This window comes from Pimephales promelas, chromosome 8, assembly GCF_988280905.1.
Source record: "Pimephales promelas chromosome 8, fPimPro1.hap1.1, whole genome shotgun sequence".
Classification (NCBI taxonomy): Eukaryota; Metazoa; Chordata; class Actinopteri; order Cypriniformes; family Leuciscidae; genus Pimephales; species Pimephales promelas.
In genome coordinates this window covers 6,160,001-6,185,243 of record NC_142776.1, presented here as the reverse complement: position 1 = coordinate 6,185,243, position 25,243 = coordinate 6,160,001, and the positions used below count along the sequence as shown (strand labels likewise).

Here is a 25,243-nt window from a genome sequence, read left to right as displayed (position 1 = left end):
GTCTAGTAGCTCTGTTAGTAACCACCAAACCAAGCTACTCCACCCAGCAGTGCTTTTACATTTTTAGCGTTGTATTTCTGTCTCTTATCTTTATTTTGCACACATATATTCTAAAACGCTACGTGCTCTTAACTTTCTTTGTTCTTCTAGACTTCAGTCCCCCTCCATCCCCTCACTTGATGGTCGAGCCCTCTGGTGGGCATGTGACGCCTGGTGAAACGCTTTCATTCCACTGTAAGGCTCCACCTGACCGTCAGAAACCTCCCCCAGAGACTTTCCTCCTGCTCCAGAGAGCCAAAGGAACCCCAGGCTCCATGGTCGCCCCAGCCAAGCTGGTGTCTAAGTCCCTGGAAGCTCGCTTCAGTGTGAAGACAATGGGACGGGAGGACAGTGGGGAGTACGTCTGCCTCTACCAACTCAAATTACCAAAGACGGGGCATGTGAACTCCACAGCCAGTCAGCCGGTACACATTACTGTCATAGGTGAGGAGAAAACTGTCGGATTGGTGCTTTTCTGATTACATCTCATCCAAATTGTCTCGTTTTTAAAAATTTGATAAAACAAATAAGGCTAGTGTTAATATTGATCTACGTTTTGCATTTTAAAACCCTAGTGAGCTGCTTATTGAGGCAGAATTTCAAGGAATTAATGGTGTATAACTTAATTATATCATTTAGGGCAGAAAGCAACAAGCTCAGTCATGGCCAATATTTCAAAACCCAATTGACAATAGACAATGCATCTTTTTGGCCAATGAAATTTACTTTATGAAGTTCTATGATTGGCGAGATGCAGAAGGCATCTGCCTATGTATGTAGACATCTCACTAGCTTTTGAAACAGAGCTTACAAACATTGGCATGTAACTTGTCTTATATATCTGTGTCTGTGTGTGTGTGTTTCCTCTCACAGAGCTCCCAGTGCCCACTCTGTCTTTATCCCGGCATGAGGGCGAATTTCTGGAGTGTGTGGGGTCACCGGCATATCTAAAAGGCAGCTTCTCCTTATTTCGTGTGGGTGTCCTGTCACCTCAGGCGACCCATCAGGCTTCCCTGACCCAACACAGTGCTAGATTTCCCGTACCTAAACATTATCAACATGGTGCTCAGTATCAGTGTCAGTACAGTGTGTCTCTGGGAACATTTTGGGCGCACTCTAAGATCAGCACTCCAGTAACTCTCCCATGCATTACAGGTGTGTACTACTGAATATAATAGATAATGTCATATAAATAAGCCCCTAAATTTATTGCATACTTTTTCAGGATATCACACATGCACTGAGGTCTCTACAGGTAAGATTTAAGTCATACTATGGATTTGTAATGCAGCAAATCTAATATGCCCAACTGGGTATGTCTAATCATTCTCTCCTTTTGTTTTCATCCACGTCTATGGAAAGGCAGCACAGACCTGGCTCTTATTGCTGGCTCTGTGTCTGCGGGTATTCTGTTCCTTATGGTGGTGTCACTCCTGGGATTTGCCGTGCACAGACATAGTGAGTCTTATTTTAGTTGCTCATAAGTTTGCTTTGGTCTCTCATGAACTATAATATTCAGTGGTGGTTATCTCCTCAATCCGTTTAATTAAACACTGGAACAAAACAAAGCGAAAATACCTCTCGTTTTTCATTCATGCATGTCATCCTCATTAATATATATTGCATTGTAATCATTATCCATTTATTTGCAGTCAAAAACAAGTCAGAAGAAAGGAGACAAAGGTGAGACAATACTGAAGAGCGAAGCCGATATTTGATTAAAATTACATTTGCATTTATTCATTTGTCAGGCATTGTTATCTCAAGCGACTTCATTGAAAGTATACATTTGATCTGTTCCCTGAGTCTAGCATTGTTCTCAAACAGTTGAGTCAGTAATTTAAATGTACACTACCATTTAAATTATTCAAACTTTTTTTTTTCAAGAATTTATTTTTCAAGGATGCATTAAATTGATCAAAAGTGACAGTAAAAACATTTGTATAATGTTAAGTAATGTAAGATTTTTTTTCTAAGTTAAATGCGGTTCTTTCTTGACCACCAAATCAGCATATTAGAATGATTTCTGAAGGATCATGTGACACTGAAGATTCAGAGTAAGGATGCTAAAAATTCAGCTATTTTAAATTAGATTGAGATAGAAAATGTCTGGTTTAAATTTAAATAACAATTCACAATATTACGGTTTATTTTACTATAAAATGAATGCTTGGTGAGCATGAGACTAATAAAAAAAAAAACATTTAAAAAAAATCTTACACACCCCAAACTTTTTAAATAGTGTTTATTTCTATAATTATTGAAATAAATATTTATATAAATATTTAAAACACTAATGTAGATAATTATATTATTATTTATATATAATTTAAAAAATGTATTTATTTTGATAGTACACTTCTAATATGAGTAATATGAATGTTATGATAAAACTTTCCACAGAAAACAAGACAAATTCTGGCAACAAATTCACTCCAGAGATCATATTGTTGGTAAGTCATCTCTTCAAAGCAAGCATCATCCATTCGCTAATCCACATATATATGCGCATATATCTCCCAGTATTACATCATCAGCACCATTCATATCTGAATTTGCCTTCAAGTTGATTGATTTTCTCTCATCATGGACTTATTTTCTCCTCAGACCTCACTCTGCAGCGTGTTGACATTGGATCTGAGGTAATGATGCACCTTTTCAAACCTTCTCTTGTGATTTGCTTTTCAAAAGGCTCACTACAGTAGTATCTCATATCTCGCTCCAGTTCTAAGGTTACCAGTGTGCTGATTTGTTTAGCGAGGAAGTAGAGAAAGAAGAATAAGATCACAGAATAAGATCTCTTAACATCACGCAGTGTTTGCCAACATCCTGTTGCATTAGGTCTGCTGTTAGAAACATTGACCAATCACATCTCTAACACGCATGTTTTTAATATGCACACGTTTCTAAACCACAGGGCTGGGGAGAGAGGCTAAGAGGAGGACCCTCGGATTCAGAGGTCATCTATGACTGTCCCATGACAACGTTTAAGAACACTTCATTTTACTGACTTTCTATCTATCTATCCGTCTATCTGTCTATCTAGCTGTATATCTAATCTGTACGGAAGTGTATTGCATTCACTTGAAGAAAAAAAACTCTGTTTTTCTGAATTAATGAGTTTATTGTCTCAGAATTATGAGAGAATTTTTCATGGAAAAAAGTTTTTGCTCTGTTTTTCTGAATTAACAAGTTAATTATCTCAGAATTACAAGATAATTTTTCATGGGAAAAAGTTTTTGCTCTGTTTTTCTGAATTAGCAAGTTAATTATCTCAGAATTACGAGATAATTTTTCATGGAAAAAAAGTTTTTGCTCTGTTTTTCTGAATTAACAAATTAATTATCTCAGAATTACAGGATAATTTTTCATGGGAAGAAAGTTTTTGCTCTGTTTTTCTGAATTAGCAAGTTAATTATCTCAGAATTACGAGATAATTTTTCATGGAAAAAAGTTTTTGCTCTGTTTTTCTGAATTAATTATCTCAGAATTACAAGATCATTTTTCATGGGAAAAAGTTTTTTCTCTGTTTTTCTGAATTAACATGTTAATTATCTCAGAATTACGAGAATGTTTCATGGAAAAAAGTTTTTGCTCTGTTTTTCTGAATTAACATGTTAATTATCTCAGAATTACGAGAATGTTTCATGGAAAAAAGTTTTTGCTCTGTTTTTCTGAATTAACAAGTTAATTATCTCAGAATTACAAGATAATTTTTCATGGAATTTTTTTCTCTGTTTTTCTGAATTAAGTTAATTATCTCAGAATTACAAGGTCATTTTTCATGAAAAAAAGTTTTTGCTCTGTTTTTCTGAATTATTGAGTTAATTATCTCAGAATTACAAGATAATGTTTCATGGGAAGAAAGTTTTTGCTCTGTTTTTCTAAATTAACAATTTAATTATCTCAGAATTACAAGATCATTTTTCATGGATTTTTTTCCCTCTGTTTTTCTGAATTAAGTGAATTATCTCAGAATTACAAGATAAATTTTCATGGAAATAATAATTAATGTATAATGAATAATTATTAAAAAGATAATTAACTTGTTAATTCAGAAAAACAGAGCAAAAACTTTTTTCCCATGAAAAATTATCTCGTCATTCTGAGATAATTAACTCACTAATTCAGAAAAACGGAGTAGATTCAGTTTCCTCAAGCGAATGTAATACGCTTCCGTAAATCTGTCTGATTTACATTTTGTTTGACATATTCTGTATACTGTGATGTTTATTTAAAGCTGAAACATTTTGTATTTTTAAATAATTTATGAGTGAACAATTGCCTAGTGTGTAGCATTTTTCACTGAGATTTATGAATTATTCTGTCAGTAGGGGGCTCTGAACATACCAGATATAATGCGAGATTGATGTTTCAGTGGAGCATTGTTAGTTTTTGAGCGTTGGCCAACAAATCTTTGGAAATCATTTTATAGATTTAATCACCCATTTAATCAAAAGTGAAAGCTTTCATTTCTGTTTTTCAACAAAAATCTATTACTAATGTTATTATGTAGTTCAAGTAGTGCTCAAGAGCTTTTCATTTCCTCTTTGCTTAAAATGAAACCTGAAAAGGGAACCATTTATTCCAGAACTAATTTCTTGTAATGAAATTAAACATCTATTATATGATACTAGTAAGACTCCCATGTATGTCTTCACATAGTCTGTCCGTACCAAAACGCTTTGGATTTTCAAACCATAAACCATTTACAGCTTTTTTACAGTCTGAGCTGATCTAGCTGTCATATGGTTGACTGAAGTTTCTCTTCTTTGTTCTCTCCTTAACCCTGTATTTACACAGAAACACTTAGAGCTGCGGACACTGTACAAAACAATGTTCAGTTACCAGACAAAAACTAAATTTAATACTGATTATATGTTTCGACAGAAACTAGCCTTACACAACTAATCATAGTTCTGTTTTCCTAAGAACACTTTGTCATAAATGATTGGTCTTGATAGGCTACTAGACAATGGGCAGCTTTTCTTGATAAGCCACTTCCATATTTGAAATGAGCATTCCCATGCAGCCTTTGCTAAATTGTGCTGAGAAAGAGTGGATCAATAATTCACAGGCAAGTAGAGGGTCAGTAAAGCGTGTGTGTGTATTGTGATCTCACTCATGACTAATCTCGCTCGGACGTTTTCTTTGTACCTTTTCTACAGTTCCATCATCTCCATGGCGACACATTTGAATGCCCACTGGTGTGTTGAGTCACGCAGTTGTGTATTCATCCCTCACAGCACGGGCTGGGGAGGTTAGAATGGACTGTGATGTCATTAAAGGGTTTTTGCATGGAAGCTGAAAGGAATGCGAGAACGACACCCTCTTTAATTGTTATATTGAAATCAAAGCCATAGATACGACGTAAGCTTTACATCCTGGTCATTGTGCCTATTGTGAAGTCTGTGATCTGGTTTCGGACTCCCAAACCTCCAGATTAGTGATGAGTCACAATCAGCAATTTGAGTTCATATATACAGTACATTCATAAAAAAAAAAAAAACTTTTAAAAATCTGAAACACTTTTTTTAAATTATTTTTTTTATTAATGTTTACATATACATCAGTAAAGCCATTTCCCATTTAGTTTAATGAGTAATGAAATATCTATGCAATAATCTTTATTAAAATATATATTTTTTTTATATAATCCAGTCTCTTAGGCTGTCTTGTTACTATGAGATGAGCAGCTATGTTAATTGATTATAATATAAATTGTACTGTAAAGCTGAAATTTACATTTGAAAATGACAATTATTACACTGAAATCATTTGAGCCAATCATTCCTAACATTAACACCATCAGTTATTTACATGATGCGTTTTGTAGATTGTTATTTTGGATATCCAACTCGCAGTGTCTTTTTGAGGCAAGTAATTCTCTCCATCCACCCAAAATGGCACGTGCCACTGCTTTACATTTTATGGGGAAACTGATTTGTTCATATGCTTTATTTTGAATATATATTCTTTATGGGTTCTGTAGTTGGCGTTCAGTCTCAGTTGTTGTCCTCCACATGGCCGTTCACCGTCCCTGACTCCCAGCGTTCAAGTAACGGGTTTCGCTGCCTTGGGATCTTTTGCGTTTTCTGTATTTATCAGAATATTAATAACAACATTAGTGAGTGCATTTGAATTTGAAGACTATCTACAACATGTTCCTGGAATAACATCTTTGTTGATCCTTGAACAACAAGATTTGAGGGACAAGTTTACAGTTTATGTCAAGTTTAGGCTTACAACTAGGGTACATTCATCATTTCCCTCTGATTTTAGGGATAACTAAGGACTGAATTTTAGGACAGGAAGGTTCTTGGGGCAACAAAATATGTTGACCCAGGTACCCATCTAACTTCGTGCAGCACGTATAGCATAAAAAGAATTTGGTCAAAGATTGAAATGTTGTCATCATTGACTCTTGTGTTGTTTGTTTTAAACCCATCTTGACATTTTGCCTATGCATTCATGGTGCATATTCAAGTTTAAGAAATTAGATTTGAGAAGTGAATATATTTCACTGAATAATATTTTTTCATTTTTATCTGATATATCACATAATATAAAAGCACAACTTTGGATTGCTTTTTCTTTTCTGGAGCTTGACCTGGTCAGCCTTCACTTGTTCTATTGAAAAGAGAATTATTTCTTTTTAAATTGTTTAAAATAACAAACACGGGAGCAGCACATGCTCATTTATAAAGATATGCACTCTTTCTTCAAGCAAATGAGAGCTGAGATCAGCTGATAAAAAGCCTTGGTTTTTAGATAAATGCAAAGGCAATGTAAACTTGGCAGCACCAATCAGTTTTAAATGCGTTTCTGTTACGTTATACTTTCCTGGCTGTGGAGAAGGATAAAGTGACATAATAATGACAGTCAAGATCTGATCTTGATTCTTAATTAAGCTTGAACTCTGCTCTCTCTGCCATCATTATCTGAAGGGCGATAAGCCAATAGTTCATTATCATCACATTTAGTGTTTGGGTGTGTTTGCACAGGGAGTGTTACTGAAACTTTGATACTCTCTGATTACCTATTGAAAGGTTGAATAGTGTTCGTAGCCGGTTTAATGATCAAATATCTGCCCAATTTGTGGTCTGAACCTCAACTTTAGGGTTACCAGCCCAAATCTTTAGCCACAACGTCACCAACACCAGTGATATACACATTTATTCACGTAAAACACAAACTATGCCACTTTTAAAAGATTCAAAGAAAAAATCCTTTACCTCTGACACCTGTTGTCTTGGTTCTTCATCAGCTTGGGGTGGGGGCCATGTTAGGTCCAGTTTTCCGGTGGATTGTCGCACTAGTAGATAAAGCAGGAGACAAATGTTTAATTCAGGGAATGTACAACATGGTCATATCCACTATCCACATATGATCACTGGATAAGAAGACAATAAAGTAGCAGTGGAAAATTACTCCTTAATTTGAACTATAATCCATATTTAGAATATTAGTAACAAATTGAAGAATGGGAATTATGCTGATAATTTCACGCTATGAAGTGCAAAAGATTAAAGGGGTCATGAACTGGCTTTTTTATATTGTTGTCTGAGGTCAACTTATGACGTTCGCTTGGTTTTTGCATTCAAAAACATCAAAATTAATATAATAGGCCCTACTTTTACACCCTCTGCTGTGTGTGGATAACAGTTTTGTACATTATAATGAGTTTCACTCTCGATCTGGTTTGTCATCACGAGGTAGGCCTATGTTATTTAGCTATGAGTGTAATGCGCGATTCGGTGGGCGGGGCTAAACCGGCCTGCTGGTTTCTGCGGGGGTGGTGTTTTATCCTCTTTGACGTCACTTTGAAAAATGAGTCGTTTGCTGAGCCTTGTGTCAATAAAAGCTTTTATTGAACTAACAAGGACCTTTTCAGTTCTGAAACTTACAGGATATCCTTATAATATGATGACCTCTTAGATGTCAAAATTTGATTTCTCAGTTCATCACCCCTTTAAAAGATCAGTAGCAGTGGTCTTGCTTCTTAGAGGTAGCCATATCTGTAGAGATTAGTTTCATTAACATATTCCAATATATCCAACTGAGCTACAGTTTTACTTGTGTTGCATCACAATACAAATGACATACAGTACTTGGTTTTGCTTGTAAAAAGGTATGACATCGGCAATATTGGTCTATGACTGTTAGCTGCTCTTACACAAATGCACCACATTTACCACAGTTACTGCAAAATTACCACAGTTGCTAAAATTTTTGATATTACTGTAGAGCTGTGGTAAATTGATATTAGACACCGTCAGTATAGAACGAATATGAAATGACGGAAGGAGATTAGAAGGTCCCACATTTATTATGATTTTACAGTAGATCTGTATTTTGGCAATGGCATTTTGGCAGAAATCATGTTATCATGCAAAATAATTGTGAAGAAGAAAGCTTTTCTGAGTAAAATGTTTTTAAAAACAAGGGAAATGTTTTTTGTTAGTTTATTTTTATAACAATAAGGCAGACACTAAAGAAAAAGTAGAAATTGAAAGAAAAACCTTGAAATTTACTGGAAAAGAGATTTTACTTCCCCTTATTTTAGTACTAAATGTGTCATTAATTGTCAGCATAAATTTTGCGTGCAAGTCTAGCAGGCATTTCTGCAGACTTGTACAGTAGTAAAAGATAAACTCAAGGCACAATCGTAGTTTGTGTATTGGACATGCAAACCTCACCTCACCTCACCTGTCCAGATCACAGTACTCTTATCCATACTTTGTTCAGTTCAGCACATTTGACTGACTCAGAAATTTCAATATCCGGCTTAAGTTGGTACTAGTGACATAACCCCACATTAGCATTTTGGCTGTTTGTTTGTTGGCTGCCATGGCGAGGCACAAACTATCCCAACTTCCAGTCAAATTGAAATGTCTATGTAACTGAAGCTTCTACACCACAGAGAAGCTTTACAAGTCTTACTGTTAACTAATAGTTCACAAGTGTCAAGTTTTAGTGGTTTTGCTGCTATTAGATTGTGCTGTATTGCTCAAACAGTAGAACTTGGTGCTAGCAATGCTAAGATCATGGTTTAATTTCTCAAGCAATGCCCAACTGATAAAATGTTTATCTTGAATGCAATGTAAATCGCTCTGGATAGATTTGTCTGCCAAATGGCCTGGCCTTCAAAAAGTATAGTATGGCCAGGATGCCGGGGTTACACCCCTACTCTTTCGAAAGACATCCTGGGATTTTTTTTTTTTGACCACAGAGAGTCAGGGCCTCGGTTTAACGTCTCATCCGAAGGATATACATCACACTGTAAAATAATATTGTTGGTTTAACTTAAAAAAATAAGTAACCTGGTTGCCTTAAAATTTTAAGTTGATTTAAATGGAAAAAGTGAGCTAATACAATGAAGGAGATTGATGTAATCATCAAAAACTCAAAATAATATGTTATCTGAACTAAATAAATCATTTAAGTTGATTCGACAAAAGAAAAATGCTGTAATAACAAATCTTGAAAATATTTTTTTTACAGTGCATCTCTATATCCTCTCCTGTAGGCTCCCAAAAACAGTAGAGCATGGTGCTATCAATGCAAAGATCAGGTGTTCAATTTACACCAAATTCATGGAATGATAAAATGTATATTTTCAATGCTACATAATTTGCTTTGATTGAAATATGTGTAAATGTGAGTGTATGGCTTACAAATGAGTTTTATAGGATTTGTGTCCTTGGCAGATATTATAGTAGTGTTAGCAATGCAGACTTCATTAATTCTCAGGAATGCATAATCTATTCAAATGCATGTTGAATGAATGCTAAGTTTTGACTCTGTGAATTTTCACATGCTGCTATAGAATGACTCACCTGATGTAGTGGCGGTGAATATCTCTGATTGGCGGCCTGTTGGAGTCAAATTTGTCTGTGGAGGTGGAGAACTGAGAATCTCTTTGTTAGAGGATCCCTTTCCATCTTTCACTCCACTTTCTGTCCTCAAATCCATTATTGTTCCCCTTCCTTCTTCCAGATCCATAGATGCTCCCCCATAAAGACAGTTTCTCTGTCTCTGTAGTTCTAATTCCCTTTCTTTTGCCTCCTTAATGTCCAGCTCCACCTGGGGCTGCAGAGTCATAGAGGAGCGGAGCTTGAAGAAAGGGTTCTCCTTTACTGTAATTGAGTCTTCAGACTCTTCAAAATGTGGTATTTGTCTTGCATTAACAGGCTCTGCAGAAGTAGCCCTCACACCCACTGGATTTATCACTTTTACAGATCCCCCATCTGTCCATGAGGATGTCTTATAACCCCCGTTTGGTCCTCCCACGGTTGTAGGAATAGAGTTGGCCTCTATTATGATTATCTGGCCTGTGATTCCCTCAGTCAGACCAGGTCCTCGAGCAGCAGGCGGGATGCCGTTGTTGCCTCCATACTTGGCCATGGCCGGTGGGGTGGGAGAGTTTTGAGAGAATTGCATTAGGCGTTGTCTAACAGCAGAATCGACTTCCTGTATCCCAGCAGCAGACTCTACGTTAGAGGAGTTTGGTGGAGATCTCCTGTTAACGGCTGCCACCGATTCCTTCTGCTCTTGGAATGACTCAAAGAGCAGCTTTTTTTCTTGAAGCTGTACCTCTGTTCCCTTGTCATAGAAGCCAGGTAGTCTGCCCAGTTCAACCAGAACCTTCTCCCTCTCAGTCTCCGCGTTGATTTCCTTCTGCATCTTCTTTCCAGCAAACTGCCGGTCCTTGCCGAGGTTTGGGTTGGGTCTTACCTGGAGGTCCTGAGATAGAATAGGTCTCCTCAATGGAATTTCCACAAACTCATTATTCCTGTCAGTTGTGTCACACAGTCCTCGAGAACGCCGTAGACTCTGCTCTCTCTTCATAGTCAAACGGATCTCCCTCTCAATGGGAGTTTCGTTAGGTGGAGATTCACAGGGCTGAGGAGGCTCGGCGTTGACTAGGCCCTCCGAGATATCTGTCGTGCTGTTGGGGGAGAAATCTGCTGACACACCGCTATCGCTCTGGCTGTCATCAAAATGATCCACCTGCATTCTGTTGACTTTCCCTTCTCCCAGACGAGGCTTTGTGCTTGACTGGGACTCCGCTCTCTGTCCTTTGTTTTCCCGTTCTTGTCTTTGATCTTTAACCTCCCCCAGCTGCTTTCCTCCGGTCTCACCTGTTTCTGTGAAACGCACTGTTAGCCTTCGCTCTTCTCTATCCTCTCTCTCCTCCCTTTCACTGTCCCTCCTCCCGTGTGGCATTATCAATGGCTCTTTTACTTCCGTAGAGATAGAGGCAGAGTTACCTTTCTCTGGATTGGCTGGCTCGCCTGCAACTGTTTCTAGGGGCGGAGCAGCAGCACACACCTGTTGTAACTCATGCTCCTTTATATCACTTGGGTTGTTTACCTCAAGCTCCCCCTGCTGGACATTCTCTGCACTAACCCCAGATTCAGTTATGGATACACTTTGGATGCTTAATGAAGGTTCGGTTTCGGTAAGATTCGTTTTTGACGATCTTTTGGAATATGTCAGGTTTGGTGGTTCATCACAACGACTGTCCCGTCTCACCCACTGCTCTCTGGTGCTGGGGAAGTCCAAGGGTTTAGAGTCTATATTTAGATCTTCACTGTTCTCTGATAGGAACACAATTGAGTCGGAGTCACCATGTGACTCAAGCTCATGTCCCTCTTCTTCTTTGGTCACGTTTGGCATTTGTGGTGAGTCAGTGCTTTTGTCTGCCTGTGTCATGCTAACAGGTTCTTCACCCTCGATGTCTTGCAGAGATGTCTGAACATCTTCACTGCTTTCAGTGTTTTCTGTCACTTCATCTTGAATCTCTGTGGCTTGACACTCATTTCTCTCTGGTTGGATATCTTCTTCCAGTTCTGGCACTGGTGGACACTGGTCACCATCAAAGTCATTTTCAACTGTACTGCACAAGTCTTCCACCGTTGGCTCAATGGCGCCATCAGCTGGTGAGGAGGTGGGATGACTGTGAGGTTGAGGCTGGAAACTGCTGTCAGGCATTTCCGTTCTTTCTAACCCACTTATAGCTTCAGTGTCCTTGTTCATCTCTTGCAGGTCTGTGGCTGTGTCTTTATTTTGCGTCGTATGATCTTCTATTATTGTTGTTTCCACATCTTGAGATGTTTCTGCTATTTCTGCTATTTCTATTTCTTCACTACTGCATTCATCTTGGGATTCAGATTTCTGAGGGCAAGTCACAGAGTCTGTTTCCATTTTGCTCTAGATCTGTTTGAAATAAATGGCAAAATGTTTTTATTCAATCACAGAATGACAAGCCAGAGAAGGGCTTCCTTTAGTAACAACGTTGTCTCTTTCTTCCCAAGTTTCCCTTACTGCTTTTCTCACCCTGTTTTTTTTTTTTATTATTGCATAAAGGTGAGACCCTTGAAGTTCTTTCCTTTATATGGGTAACACTTAGTTGTTGTTTTTTGTTGTTGTTGTTGCTGATTTAGGAAACAATAGGCTTATGTTTCAATCCCAGTAACTCAGGAGAGCTCACAATAAATGGAAGTTATAGTGCAAAGTGCATTACCCTTTTCACTTGCTTTTGTATTCTTGCTTCACAAACCTTTGACCTCTGTCAGTCTTAAATTCAATTAATTAGGTCATTTATTCTTTAATGCCCATGCCTGAAGTCAGATTAGTGTCCTTGCCTATTAAGTTCACCTTGATATAGGTCACCTGAAACAATACTTGCAATATTTATTTTAAGTTTTCATGTTATTTGTTTTTCTTTGTACCAGTCTGTACACTAAGCATTTCTTTTTGTAACCATTGTTTTATTTTCTATAGTGTCATTGTCCTGCACATTGATGTACAGCATATTAGCACATGCAATTGAGAATGATTAACAAAATTATTCAAATGGGAAGACCATTAAACAGTGTGCAAGGATATTTTTGACCTTCACAGTCAATGAAATTTCTCTCTATTCTTTGGAAAGTCAAAATTTAACCAGGTCTTCTGAGAATCATATTTACTTAAATGCAAAATCCGATCTCTATGCGAGCAAGGTTATAATTTTTTTGTTGACAACGAGTGGATTATCCACAATATAATATTTGGACTCTGTATTGCATTGTACTGGAAACAAACACAAGGGTTTAAAGATGTGTCAGCATAATGCTAATTACATAAGGAGCAGATTAATACCATTTAATCAGATTATACTGTGGACACGAGTAACAAAACAACATGGAAATTCTGATTCAGGAATAATACAATAATGGAGAGGTATTGTTAGTGTCCTTATACCACACATAATACTTAACAAAGGTCATGATTGAATTTCAATCTAGTAAAAAAATATAAATATTGTATATAAACAACCTAATAGCACACTTCTATTTTTAGCTGTACTGAAAACTAGAGTTAACATCCACAAATCTCCAGCAAACAATCATATGAATAGCTGTCATTAAATGTGGATAAGTCTAACAAAGATATGTTAGATTTTAATATATAAAACAAGATACTAAATTAATTAATCCCAGATTGAAATTCCTGACATTGTCGTGCAACACAAAGTATAAAAATCAGTTAAAGAGCTATTTGGATTTCACAACCCATTCTTACACATAAAACAATAAGATGAAATAGGAAAACAGGCCTACCAGCTGATGAGATGAAATAAAAGATGGAAGAAGACAAAGGTCAGCTGAAAGACAAAAAAACTGAAGTGAGCCTTGTGAAATCTGCGCCTCTCACCTTCTTACTCTCTTCTCCTCCTTTCTTTCCCTGGTTTTCTTCTCTCTTTTACTCTCTCTCTCTCTCTCTATGTACCTCCACCCCCTGCTTAGCAATCAAGGTTAAAATCTGTGCAGTTCTTTTCTCTCCTACTTCCACAGTACACTAAAGCTGCTGAGTAAACCACAGGCCTTGCATCACTAATCCAAACAGCCCTCAAAGCTCTCACGAGTTTGAACAGTGAAAGCATGGGATCTCTTTCTATTCTCTTTCTAACTTTAATACTGCAAGATCTAAATGTAGCTGTAATATTTTACAATTCGGTTCAGTTTGTTAGCATTGGGTATCATGAGTTAACAATTAAAACATTTTTACATAAATAAATTTTAATTTCAATCTGCTTAAATTAACATTAGTTCATGTATTATTCAAGGATATTGATTAAAATGAACGATAGCATATTAAAGCATTGTTGCTTGTTCATTGTTAGAACACATTTGCTCATGTTGATGAATTGAAAGCTTATTGTAAAGTGTTATCAATGTAGCAATATAAGTTAGAGTTCAATATAAATATGAAAAACGTTCAATGTATTCTATATTTAAAGACTGTAACAGAATACACTATTCTTTTTTCATGTTTACTGATGAAAGGATTATTGCCATTGCATTTTAAAGTCATTATCTTTTTATATTTTTGAGTTTTATATTTACATTGACAGTACACTGTAAAAAAATATTTTCAAGCATTTTTTCTTTTGTCAAATCAACTTAAATGATTTATTTAGTTCAGATAACATATTATTTTGAGTTTTTGTTGATTAAATCAATCTCCTTCATTGTATTAGCTCACTTTTCCATTTGAATCAACTTAAAATTTTAAGGCAACCAGGTTACTTATTTTTTTAAAGTAAAACCAACAATATTATTTTACAGTGTATGCTGCCTAAACTATTTTAATATAAAGAAAAAAGAAAGCCTTAGATTTTAAATTTCATCATTTTATTTATTCTTCCAATGTAAACTTTCTATACAAAATTCTCACCGCTTCTTATTCAGCTCTTTGAATATACTATACATACAGGCACTGAGAATTTACATCAAACTTTCCATGCTGAAAGAAATGATGTTCCTGAATCCGACTGAAAGCTTTGAGTAATATTGATTACATATTATGGTATGAAACTTGAATCTCTGTAACGCACAATTTAAACAACCGTTAAAAAAGACGACAGAAATGTTAGTTGGAGAATTCACCTTAAACAGATTGCTACAGCGATTTACGCCATATACTATACACTGTTCAGAAATAGTACTCTTCGCAGGGTCACATTAAAGTGATAGTTCACTCAACAACAAAAAAGTTAATTCTTTCATCATTTATTCACCGTCATGTTGTTCTAAACCTTCTTCTGCAAGACAAAAATATCTTTTTTTGTAAAATAAAGTTGTTTTGGAATCTATTGCCTATCTCCGTACAGACAAACACTCCTCAAAATATCTTGTTTCTTGCAAAAGAAAAACTCAAGGAGTTTTGGAACAACATAAAATGATTTTCAGTGCAGGATAAACTATCCGTTTAATGTCTAAAAACACTTGTCAGCCAGTTGAAGACAATGTAACAATAAACGAAGTCAAATTGAAACTCAATTCACATCAGATGTTACAGCATGTATAAAATCACAGGTAACCATTCCGTCTCTTTTGTTTTGATTCATAAGGCACACAAATTGTTTATAATAGATTATGCAACAACTATTGAAAGTAGAGAAGTGTTAATTGCCGCTGTGGGTTGATTCCCACGGCACCGATAACAACAAAATATGTGGTAGTGTTAAAACCGTCAAAGGCCTCTGTGGGTCGGCAGCCAACGCTCTAGAGTCGCCAGACATAAAAACAGGATCATAATCACTAATCAGACACCAGAGGCTGGGAATGCAACCAATGGTGACGCATTAACAACAACAACATGCACACTGACGCCTATTGCAGTCCTTTCCTGCAAGCCAATGCACTTTACAAAGCTTCTTTTTACATTGATAGGAATTATGGGCATCCGATATGGCCAGTCTTTACATTGAAGGTGTTCTTCAGTATGTCCTTTGACGCCGCAAGTGAACTGCTGAAGATCAAATTATGAACGTCTTGAGTAACAGTCAAGATGGAAAAGAAATAAAAATAATGTCTAATGTCAACAGACCGTTCACATGATTGAACAACACTGGCAGTTTTTCCGCTTTGGTGCTCCCGCGTCCTCTGCTGGATTGGTGGCGCTGGTATCCAGCCTGGCCGCTGCTTTGGAGATCAGCAGAGGTTCTTGTTCGGCACGCTGCTTCTCTGTGTTGGACTCATCCAGCGGAACCTCCTGAAATTGGCCGAGCGAGATGCGTGAGGCGGGCACGGACACCTCGTCTTTTGGGGTTTGGGATTCTGTTGCGTTTGTTTCGACTTTGGGTGTGATTGTTGGAGAAGGTTCTGTTGTGGAAGCCTCTATAGGGCTATCTACTGTCACATTTTGGGGTTGCGTTTCATTGGAGTCTGGGAGATGTTCCTCTATTTGCCCTTCGTCTACCACTACCACGTCTATTTCCTTAGCAGGAGTATCTTCAGTCACTTCAGACGCTTCCAGATCATGCTCTCTCTCTTCTTCAGCACACGTTGCTTCTGTGCTTCCAGATGGGTCTTCATTTTTAGCATCGGTAGTTGGTTCTTGAGCCATGCTGTCATCTTCCTCTGGGATTTCCTCTCCTTCGTCTGTAATGATGACTCTTTCTGCTCGAATAATTGCTCCACCATCATCGTCCTCATCGACTCCATGTCCGGGCTCCACCTCCTTGAAGCCAAGGAAGGTCATGGTTATTCCTCCAGCACCTGTTTCTTCTGCAGGGTGGTTGGCGAAGCCGTTAGCAGAAGCGTTAGCAGGTTCGTCCTGTCCTGGAGTATTGTGTGAGGTTTCTTCTTCCTCGTTTCCGTTAATAATAGCTGAAGTTGTGACAGCTTCTGTGTTTGCATCAGTGAGCGGTTCTGCTTCCTCCACGTCGTGGATCTCCACATGCACAGAATTATCTGCAACAAAAACCAACCGTATGAATATAAAATAATAGGTTTTGACTAGTGCTGTCAAACGATTAAAATATTTAATCGTGATTAATCGCATTAATGTCATAGTTAACTTGCGATTAATCGCAATTAATCACACATTTTTATCTATTCTTGATTTTGTTTTTGTCACATTCTTTTTTCTCATTTTAATGCTCTTATCAAAAAGTGGATTGTTGATCTAAGGATTGTTTTCACCTATTTTATCACCTGCCAGAAAACAAAGATAAGTTTTATCGCTAAGAAAAATAAGTATTCAGCCCTCCGCTACAAACCAAATGATGATCTCAGCACATACTGTATGATTGGAAAGTTACCAAAGTCTTTACCAGGTGACTAATGCCGCTTTTCCACTACACAGTACTTGCTCGACTCGACTCGGCTTTGTTTGGTTTTCCACTGTGTAAAAGTTGTACCTGTACCTGCTTTTTGGGTACTTTTTTTTTAATCGCCACCCGCGATGCCGACTGCTGATTGGTCAGAGAAAATCGTCACCATTCACTGGTTCATCATTGCACGCGTCATATGGAGTATCAAGAATAACCCCGCCATTTTGAAATACGTAGTTTGGCCAGAGATAGTTACTAAACTTACTACTATTATTATTATTATGGCAACTCGGAAGAATATGCCGCGGTCAAACGAGGGGGAGCAGACTTTGCTTTGTTTGGTTGCCGGAGAGTGGATCCAGCGAGAGCTTGATAGGGCAACGAGGAACAAAAGGCGTCGCTATGACGACCAGGTACTATTTGTGGCGATACTGTCTGCAATGAAAAACGGAGCGAAAAGCGAGTCGAGTCGAGCTGGTACTGGTGATGGAAAAGCGCCATAGAACAGTATATAAATAATATATAAGAAGAACTGATATTTTATACCTCTCTTTTCCTCTTTTCCGTTCTCCACGATAGGTCCATTAGGGAGCGTCTCAGCAACTGCTGTTTAATTAGAAACATTTATGATTGATATTTGTTCAATATCATGCTTTGCAACTGAGCTCTTATGTTCAGTGTTTTCATTACAAAATTTTATTTTAAATCTAAATGGTTTAATGCACTAATTAAGCCTAAAAAAGATTGTTAACACTTTACAATGAGGTTCAATTCCATAACATAAATACAATTATATTTATAAATATACACTACTGTTCAAACGTTTGGGGTCTAAAGAAGTGTTCACCAAGGCAGCATTTATTTGATCAAAAATGCAGTAAAACTTACAGTAATGTTGTTAAATATTATTAAAATTTAAAATAACTCAACTTTAATATATTTAAAATTTGATTCCTCCAGTCTTCAGCGTCACATGATCCTTCAGAAATCAATCTAATATGCTATAACATTGTTTTTTTCACAAATAAATGTAAACATGTACAGTATATTGTCACTTTTGATCAATAAAAAAAAAAAAAATCTAACTAACTCTAGTAGAATATTGTATTTAATAATAATTTTTTTTTTAAATATTCATTGTTCATCGTTAAAGTCATGGTTCCTCCACCGGTGTTAACTTATACCTTTATAATGTTCAAAATATATTCATATTTGCCAGAATTATATAATAATAATATTTTATAAATGCTGTGAAAGTGTTATTCATCATTAGTTGATGATCCCTAAAGCATTGGCAAATTGAAGCAAATTGATCATTAGCCGTATTGTAAACACTTACTAATTTAATGAACTAGGAATTATTTTAACAAAAGCACCGCTGCTGTTTTATCAAGGATTATACTTTTTTGTGTTATCAATAATCAGGTCTGAAAAGTTAGATGCTCACTGCAACAGATACACAGATGGTCGGCAGCGCAGAGAGTGGACAGATGGCACACACTCACCTGTTCCCACTGGCTCCACCATAGTCTCGCCCTATTGGATAAACAAGAGAGAAAGGGTCACCAGCCATCCTTAGAGAGGACACATCACACTCTTTAACTGTTTAAACCACCTCATTCTGCTGGTTAATATTTGATTCAAGGCCATGGAACATTTATGGGAGGAACAGCTCGAGACTGGAGAAGTTTCCTATCGAAGTTCATTCACATGCACACCGATAACCCAACCGTCTCCCAAATACTGCAGCACTCTGGTTACAATTGGATTTGTAGAAACACCATAAAACACTTATTAAAGGTACACTCAGTATTTTTCCTCATTAAAACGTTTTGCACACAAAGAAATCAAGCTTTTAAAGAAATACTTATAAACGCAAATTTATTATATGTGCCCTATATATGACCAGATAAACACAACTCACTTTATCTCAGTAACCCCCTTGTTATAGGACACTTTTGCCTATGGAATAAATGAATCATGCCTGACGGTGAATAACTAGAAGCTGACGTTTTTAATTTACTCGAGTAATTTTAATACCATATTCTGAACGTTCAGAACATTAATCAATTGTAATATGAAATATGAGAAGAACTGAAAATCACCTGAGACTAGTAACCCAGTTTCAGGTTTGGGTGCTTATATTATATTATAACTCACCCTTCCTCTATTATAAATATCAGCAATCATCTAATTCATGTGCAGCTTTCCCCATTCACTGGCTCATAACCGCTAATACTTTCTTTCATTCGCTCTGATTACATAATTGGGGGAGATCTTTCATTTATGGTTGTGTTGCCAGCTTCATTTATTAACAGACGGACACATCAGCTTCAGTTGCCACAAGGTGGAGTCACACCAACACTATATTTTTCAAATGCAGTAATCAATACAAAATTGTAATCTAAAAAAAAATTATACGGCATGACTTTTCTTTGATTCATCATGTCTTTTCTTTCTTTTTCTCATTATTAGAAGCAATATTCCAACTTTAATTTTTATTTGGAGTCTCTCAGATGTAAAAATTAATTATTGTACACACTGTTCCAGTTCATGTTTGCACTATTTTGATGGTCCACTTTAGACATTCTATTAACTATTAAATATATCCAAGCAACTTTGCAACTACATGTCAACTGACTCATTAGGGTAGACTATTGGGTTTGGGTAAGTAGAATAATTTGGCATGTTGTTGCAAAGTTACTTATAGTGGGTGGAATGTATGTTAGAGGAGTATCAAAATAAAATGTAAGTAGAGAGCAGACAGTCTATTATTACTCTAATGACTGACATGTAGTTGCAAAGTAACTTATAATAATTAGAAAAATGTCTAAAGTAGACTATCGAAAATAAAGTGTTATCCAGTTCACACAATATAAAGGATTAGCATTTTGAGAAGGTCAGAGGAACATACTAAAATTAGGGGAAATATGAGTTTAATTTTGAAATGTACTATTGTTATTTTTACACTTAAAGGAGTAGTTCAATTTTTAAAAAAAATGTTGCTGATAATTTACTCACCCCCATGTCATCCAAGATATCCATGTCATTCTTTCTTCAGTCGAAAATAAATTAATGTTTTTGATGAAAACATTCCAGGATTTTTCTCCATATAATGGACTTCAATGGGAACCAAACGGTTCAAGGTCCAAAAGACAGTTTCAGTGCAAACTGTTCAAAGGGCTTTAAACGATTCCAGACGATGAATAAGGGTCTTATCAAGGGTAACGATCGCCCATTTAAAAATAAAAAAAGTTTAAGTTTTATAAGCTCAAATGGTCGCCTTGCTCTGTACTGTGATGCGCGTTTGTGACTCTCATGTTCAAACTCGTTCATCAAAATGAGCGAATCTTTTTCCGAGTCAGTTCGTTCATTTCGTTCGTTGAATGAGTCAAATGACACGAAAAAAGATTTGTTCATTTTGATAAACAAGTTCGAAGAGGAGAGTCACGATTTGAGCTTATTTGAGCTTATAAAACTTAAACTTCGTTGTTGTTGTTTTTTTGTAAATGAGCGATCGTTTCGCTTGATATCACCCTTATTCATCATCTGGAATTGTTTAAAGCCCTTTGAACAGTTTGGAGTTTGCAGTGAAACTGTCTTTTGGACCTTGAACCGTTTGGTTCCCAATGAAGTCCATTATATGGAGAGAAATCCTGGAATTTTTTCATCAAAAACCTTAATTTCTTTTCGACTGAAGAAAGCATGACATGGACATCTTGGATGACATGGGGGTGAGTAAATTATCAGCAAAAGTTTTTTTTCTTTTTTAGTGAACTACTCCTTTAATTGACTGGGTGTCAGTAAAGTCAATCTCAACAGAATATGAAGACCTCCGTTCCTGTGCGTTTATGCTGACACTTTGACTTCATTGGTCTTGAGTAAACAGTACTGTAAGACCAAGACTCGGCTCTAATTCAGTTCTAAAAGCTGTAATCTTACAGCAATCCGTCAGAGACACATATTCAACAGCCTTGCAGTGTGTTTTTAAAGTCAAAATAATGCGTTTACTTACGGTTCAGCTGACCTCCATAACAAGGCTGTTTGTTGTGATGGTAACAAGTGTAAAAATAAAAAAAACAGCAATGACTTGCTGCTACTTATAAGCAGCTCATAATGATTTCAGAGAGCGGTGTATCATACAGTAAACTGTGAACATGAAGCGTATTGACTTTAATGTTTAAGCACTAAGGATTTGAAGAACCATTTTATTTTATATTAATTTATTTGATTATGTTGTTAACTTGCAAAAACCTTCTTATCTTACACCACCATTCAAAAGTCTGGGGCCAGTAAGAGTTTTTGAAACAAGTCTCTTATGCTCACCGAGGCTGTATTTATTTGATTAAGAGAATATATTAAAAAAAATATATAAAAATATTATTATAATTCAATAATTTTCTATCAGCTTTCCCTCTCTACCCTCATGGTAAACTATCCAAAAAAAATCCTTTTTCTCTTCCTTTCTTGTTTTGTTCCGTTTTGTCAATTATTGTTCTCATTTGTTTCATGTTGTATGTGTGATGCTCAGTCTGTATATGTATATCTTTTCTCAATATCAACTAATCATTGTATACTTTACGTTTTGTTTTTTTGCACTCTGTTTGGATTTTGTATCGTGTATTAAAAAAGAAAAAAAATGAAAAAAAAATCTATCTGAATATATTTCAAAATCATTCATTTCTTCAGAAATCATTCTAATATTCTGATTTGCCGCTCAAAAACCATTTCTAATCATTATTAATGTTCAACACAAAACATTGTTCTGTGTTAAACTTTTTTCATGATCCTTTGATGAATAGTTCAACAGTTCAAAAGAACAGCATTTATTTAAAAAAGAAATCTTTTGTTGCATTATATACATCTTTACTGTCTCTTTTGATTAATTTAATACATCCTTGCTGAATAAAAGTATTCATTTCTTAAAATAAAAAATAAAACCAAAACATCTTACTGACCCCAAACATTTGAACATTGTAGTGTAAATAGTTCCAAAAATGCTAAAGGAGGTGAAAGAGGGGTGATCCTTCTGTCAGACGTGGCGTCTCACCTTATGCTGTGTCTGAGCATCTGTGCCACGTTCAGTGGAACCGTCTTCTGTGAGTTTCTTCAGTTTAATTTCTTCCTCTGCCAACCGCTCGGACGTCACCTGTAATCTAATGCACATACACGTACAGTAAGTCATGGTTTATATGGTGGGAACCTACTTTTGGCTTCTGCAAGGTAATTGGAGAGGTAATGTTGGAGAATAGCTTTTAGTGTAGCTAAGATTAAGGTACTTTTCCTAAAGTGTAGCTTGACAGTAGTCATGATTGGCTCCAATTTCACTGAAGAACCTACAATTTCTTCCCCAGTAGGCTCCCAAAATATACCGTGGGTTTTTCAGGATTTACTATCAGACTAAACAATGCGCGCAAGTGAACCTGCACTCACGTGGCCTCATTTATTCACTCTGGAAATCACAGCGTGCTTTATAGCTATATAAATCTGCATTGTAACAAATACACACATTAAACGAATCACTCCTCAGACGGCTGTTTACACACCATAGAAGTGTGTTCCCTATAGACCTGTGAGCAGCTTATTACTGCCAAACTTTGCTCTGACTAATTAAAGCCCTGCTTCTTCAACACAGAAGAACATCTCAGCGGCCAGCTTATTACAGTAATCACCATCTCCTTCAGCCAAGCAAAGAAATGCTGATGTGCAAAGGAGGAACATCAAACACACAAGCATAAATAGAAAGATATTTTGGGGGATAACACACATCACCTGCTTGTTGCACCAGTACTTTGGCAGGAATAATTAGTGTTGTTTGCAAAGGAAGCATTCTTACGTCTGTACGTGTGATAGGAGATTTGAACAAACCCCAGAGTATTTAAGTATTGACTTCATTGTGTAACTCATCTCATACATTATTCAAAGTCAAAAAGTCAACAATACAGTTGATAGGAATGTGTCTTGGTATGCCCACATATACCACTTAATTTATATCAACACACTGGCCCCAAAGCCCATGCCACGCATATATGCCACACATACACATTAAAAAAAAAAATCATGAGTTTCTATGACAGTTTCAAAATTTTAATAAAAGAATCAAAATATGAGGAAAATATTTCAGATTTTTTTCAATATGGGGGAAGAACAAAACACTAAACTCGGTTAAAAGGATTTGTCTGACAAAATTATTTGGCAAACTACAGCTGCGGTTTTAATTTTAACATTTTAATCATAGGAAAAAGCAAACAATGATTATATGTATATAATCAATATTTCGTTGGTTCTCTCTTGGTTTTGCATGCGTTCATAATTTCTTTGTATGACAGCCTGGCCAAAAATAATGTCCACACAATTTGACAAGTTTCACTGCGTCATCACAAATAAAACAATTGACTCCGAGTACGACTGCGCAACATTCTTATAAAATCTAGTTTTTAATAATATTTGAATCATTTTTCTAGGCTGGACATCACTTTTGGCCACTACTATATACAGTATATTATACACTGTATATATATATATATTTTTTTTCATTCTAAATGCATTTATATATTGTCCACAATAAGTACATTTCGTAACCTATTTTAGCAAATAAAGGTTTAAATTAGTGCTGTCAAATGATTAAAATATTTAATCGCGATTAATCGCATTAATGTCATAGGTAACTCGCGATTAATCACAATTAATCACACATTTTTTTCTATTCTAAATGTCTTTTGATTTCTTTTCATCGTATTATTTTTTTTTTCTCATTTTAATGCTCTTATCAACATGGAAAAGTGGATCGGCTTGCTTTGTGCAAATGTTTTTTTTTTATTGAAAACAACATTGGCATATACTGTGTTCAAATTCACACTAAAATTCTCACTTGGAGCAAATAATCTCTCACACAATGTAACTGTCCATCAATAAAAGCGTGAAAGAAATATTGACGAGCTCCTGATATTGACGAGGGGGCGGAGAAGTCGCATCAGCTGTGTGTGTGTGTGTGTATGTGTGTGTGCTTGGCCGTCATCAAGTAGTATTTCAGACCGGACGTGCTGCTCAGTTCTGGATGATGATAGCTCAGTTCACAACGACAAAATACATAGATCACTTTGGTCTTGTCAATGGAACCGTTTGGTAACTTTTTAAAAGTTAACTTTCCATTCAGAATCTTATTGACGTCCATTTTGGCGTTTCGCGCTCGTCATCCACTCAAAACGTAACGTTAACCAACTATTTGGCCGGCTCGCAAGCCCAAACGAGTGTGCGCGGCGTGCCTGTTGTTTTGTTTCCGGTCTAGCTAGATCCGTTTGCGCTTTGGTCAACGAAGCAACAAAACGTCCTCGCGAAATGAATGGGTTTCATAGCGCAGCGCGTGGATGCCGCGTCCTGTTGCAAAAGCATGTGAAAGAAAACTACAAAGTTTGCTAGGCCAAAAAGACCGTTAATCGCACGATAAAAAAATTTACGTCGTTAAAATGGGTTTGCGTTAACGCCGTTAATAACGCGTTTAACTGACAGCCCTACTGTAGTTTAAATTAAATATATTTTGAAAAAAAAAATAAATCAGAAAAATATATTTTCTTACACTCTTATGTCTACAACATATTGAGCAAATCAAATCTAAAAAAAAAAAAAAAAAAAAATCGTACTTGTTAATGTGCGTCTCAATCTCCTGAGTCTTATGGCCCCAGAGGGGTGACCGGGGACCCGTACTGTCAGGAGATGTGGGAGGTCCTTCCATCAGCCATTGGTCTCTGAGGGACTTCCTCTGTGAGGGAAACAGGGGAAAGGAGGCAGAAGGAGAGGTAGTTAATGCGCCCGCCTTTACATTATTTATGATTTCTTATCACCAGTTCACAGTTTTCACAAAAATGGATAAATACAATCAAGATGCAAAGGTTACACTTAAAGGGATAGTTCACCCAAAAATGAAAATACTGTCATCATTTACTCACCCTCAAGTTGTTCCTAACATGTATGAATTTCTTTCTTCTACTGAACAAAAGAAGATATTTTGAAGAATGCCGTTAACCAAAGAGTTGATGGACTCCATTGACTAGTATTTAAGTCAATAGGGCCATCAACTGTTTTAATTTTTTGGGT

The 25,243-nt window shown here is 36.4% G+C and overlaps 3 protein-coding genes across 10 annotated transcripts in view; 1 reads left to right on the top strand and 2 right to left on the bottom strand.

Annotated features, from left to right (window-relative positions):
* LOC120473806 (phospholipid phosphatase-related protein type 5) overlaps positions 1–25,243 on the top strand; it is a 156,891-nt gene that overhangs the window by 42,574 nt on the left and 89,074 nt on the right. For 2 of the 5 annotated variants that reach the window (XM_089133799.1, XM_039663833.2), the window contains 8 exons: positions 151–483; positions 913–1,194; positions 1,265–1,294; positions 1,402–1,497; positions 1,692–1,722; positions 2,443–2,492; positions 2,647–2,681; positions 2,957–3,476. The exons of 2 other annotated variants lie outside the window; for them this stretch is intronic. In XM_089133799.1, coding sequence (XP_088989925.1) covers positions 151–483; positions 913–1,194; positions 1,265–1,294; positions 1,402–1,497; positions 1,692–1,722; positions 2,443–2,492; positions 2,647–2,681; positions 2,957–3,049 — 950 coding nt within the window. In that variant the 3' untranslated portion in view covers positions 3,050–3,476. Of the gene's footprint in view, positions 1–150; positions 484–912; positions 1,195–1,264; positions 1,295–1,401; positions 1,498–1,691; positions 1,723–2,442; positions 2,493–2,646; positions 2,682–2,956; positions 3,477–25,243 lie in introns of those variants that run through there. One more of the 5 variants, XM_039663834.2, reaches the window with a different exon arrangement.
* On the bottom strand, positions 5,923–14,117 carry misp3 (MISP family member 3). Of its 2 annotated transcripts, none has more exons than XM_039663831.2 (4): positions 13,744–14,117; positions 9,879–12,261; positions 7,275–7,354; positions 5,923–6,134 (listed from the first exon to the last, which is right to left on the bottom strand). In XM_039663831.2, exons 2-4 carry the CDS (start codon positions 12,247–12,249, stop codon positions 6,045–6,047), a joined length of 2,541 nt encoding a protein of 846 aa, XP_039519765.2. In that variant the 5' UTR covers positions 12,250–12,261; positions 13,744–14,117; the 3' UTR covers positions 5,923–6,044. The 2 variants fall into 2 exon arrangements, with proteins under 2 accessions (XP_039519765.2, XP_039519764.2); XM_039663830.2 differs by having other exon boundaries at positions 13,650–14,111.
* Positions 15,086–25,243, bottom strand: part of palm3 (paralemmin 3) — a 46,262-nt gene continuing 36,104 nt past the window's right edge. For 2 of the 3 annotated variants that reach the window (XM_089133803.1, XM_089133802.1), the window contains exons 4-8: positions 24,790–24,908; positions 22,200–22,305; positions 18,655–18,685; positions 17,696–17,755; positions 15,086–16,787 (exon numbers count right to left, since the gene is read on the bottom strand). In XM_089133803.1, coding sequence (XP_088989929.1) covers positions 15,925–16,787; positions 17,696–17,755; positions 18,655–18,685; positions 22,200–22,305; positions 24,790–24,908 — 1,179 coding nt within the window. In that variant the 3' untranslated portion in view covers positions 15,086–15,924. The remainder of the gene's footprint in view (positions 16,788–17,695; positions 17,756–18,654; positions 18,686–22,199; positions 22,306–24,789; positions 24,909–25,243) is intronic. The other variant, XM_089133804.1, reaches the window with a different exon arrangement.

Excerpts from the sequence above, each read along its gene's own strand:
- misp3 (XM_039663831.2), bottom strand. The coding sequence starts at position 12,249 with ATGGAAACAGACTCTGTGACTTGCCCTCAGAAATCTGAATCCCAAGAT. Across the intron at positions 7,355-9,878 it reads ATTCACCGCCACTACATCAG|TGCGACAATCCACCGGAAAA; the intron begins GTGAGTCATTCT and ends TTTATCTACTAG. Across the intron at positions 6,135-7,274 it reads CAAGACAACAGGTGTCAGAG|AAAACGCAAAAGATCCCAAG; the intron begins GTAAAGGATTTT and ends TGATAAATACAG.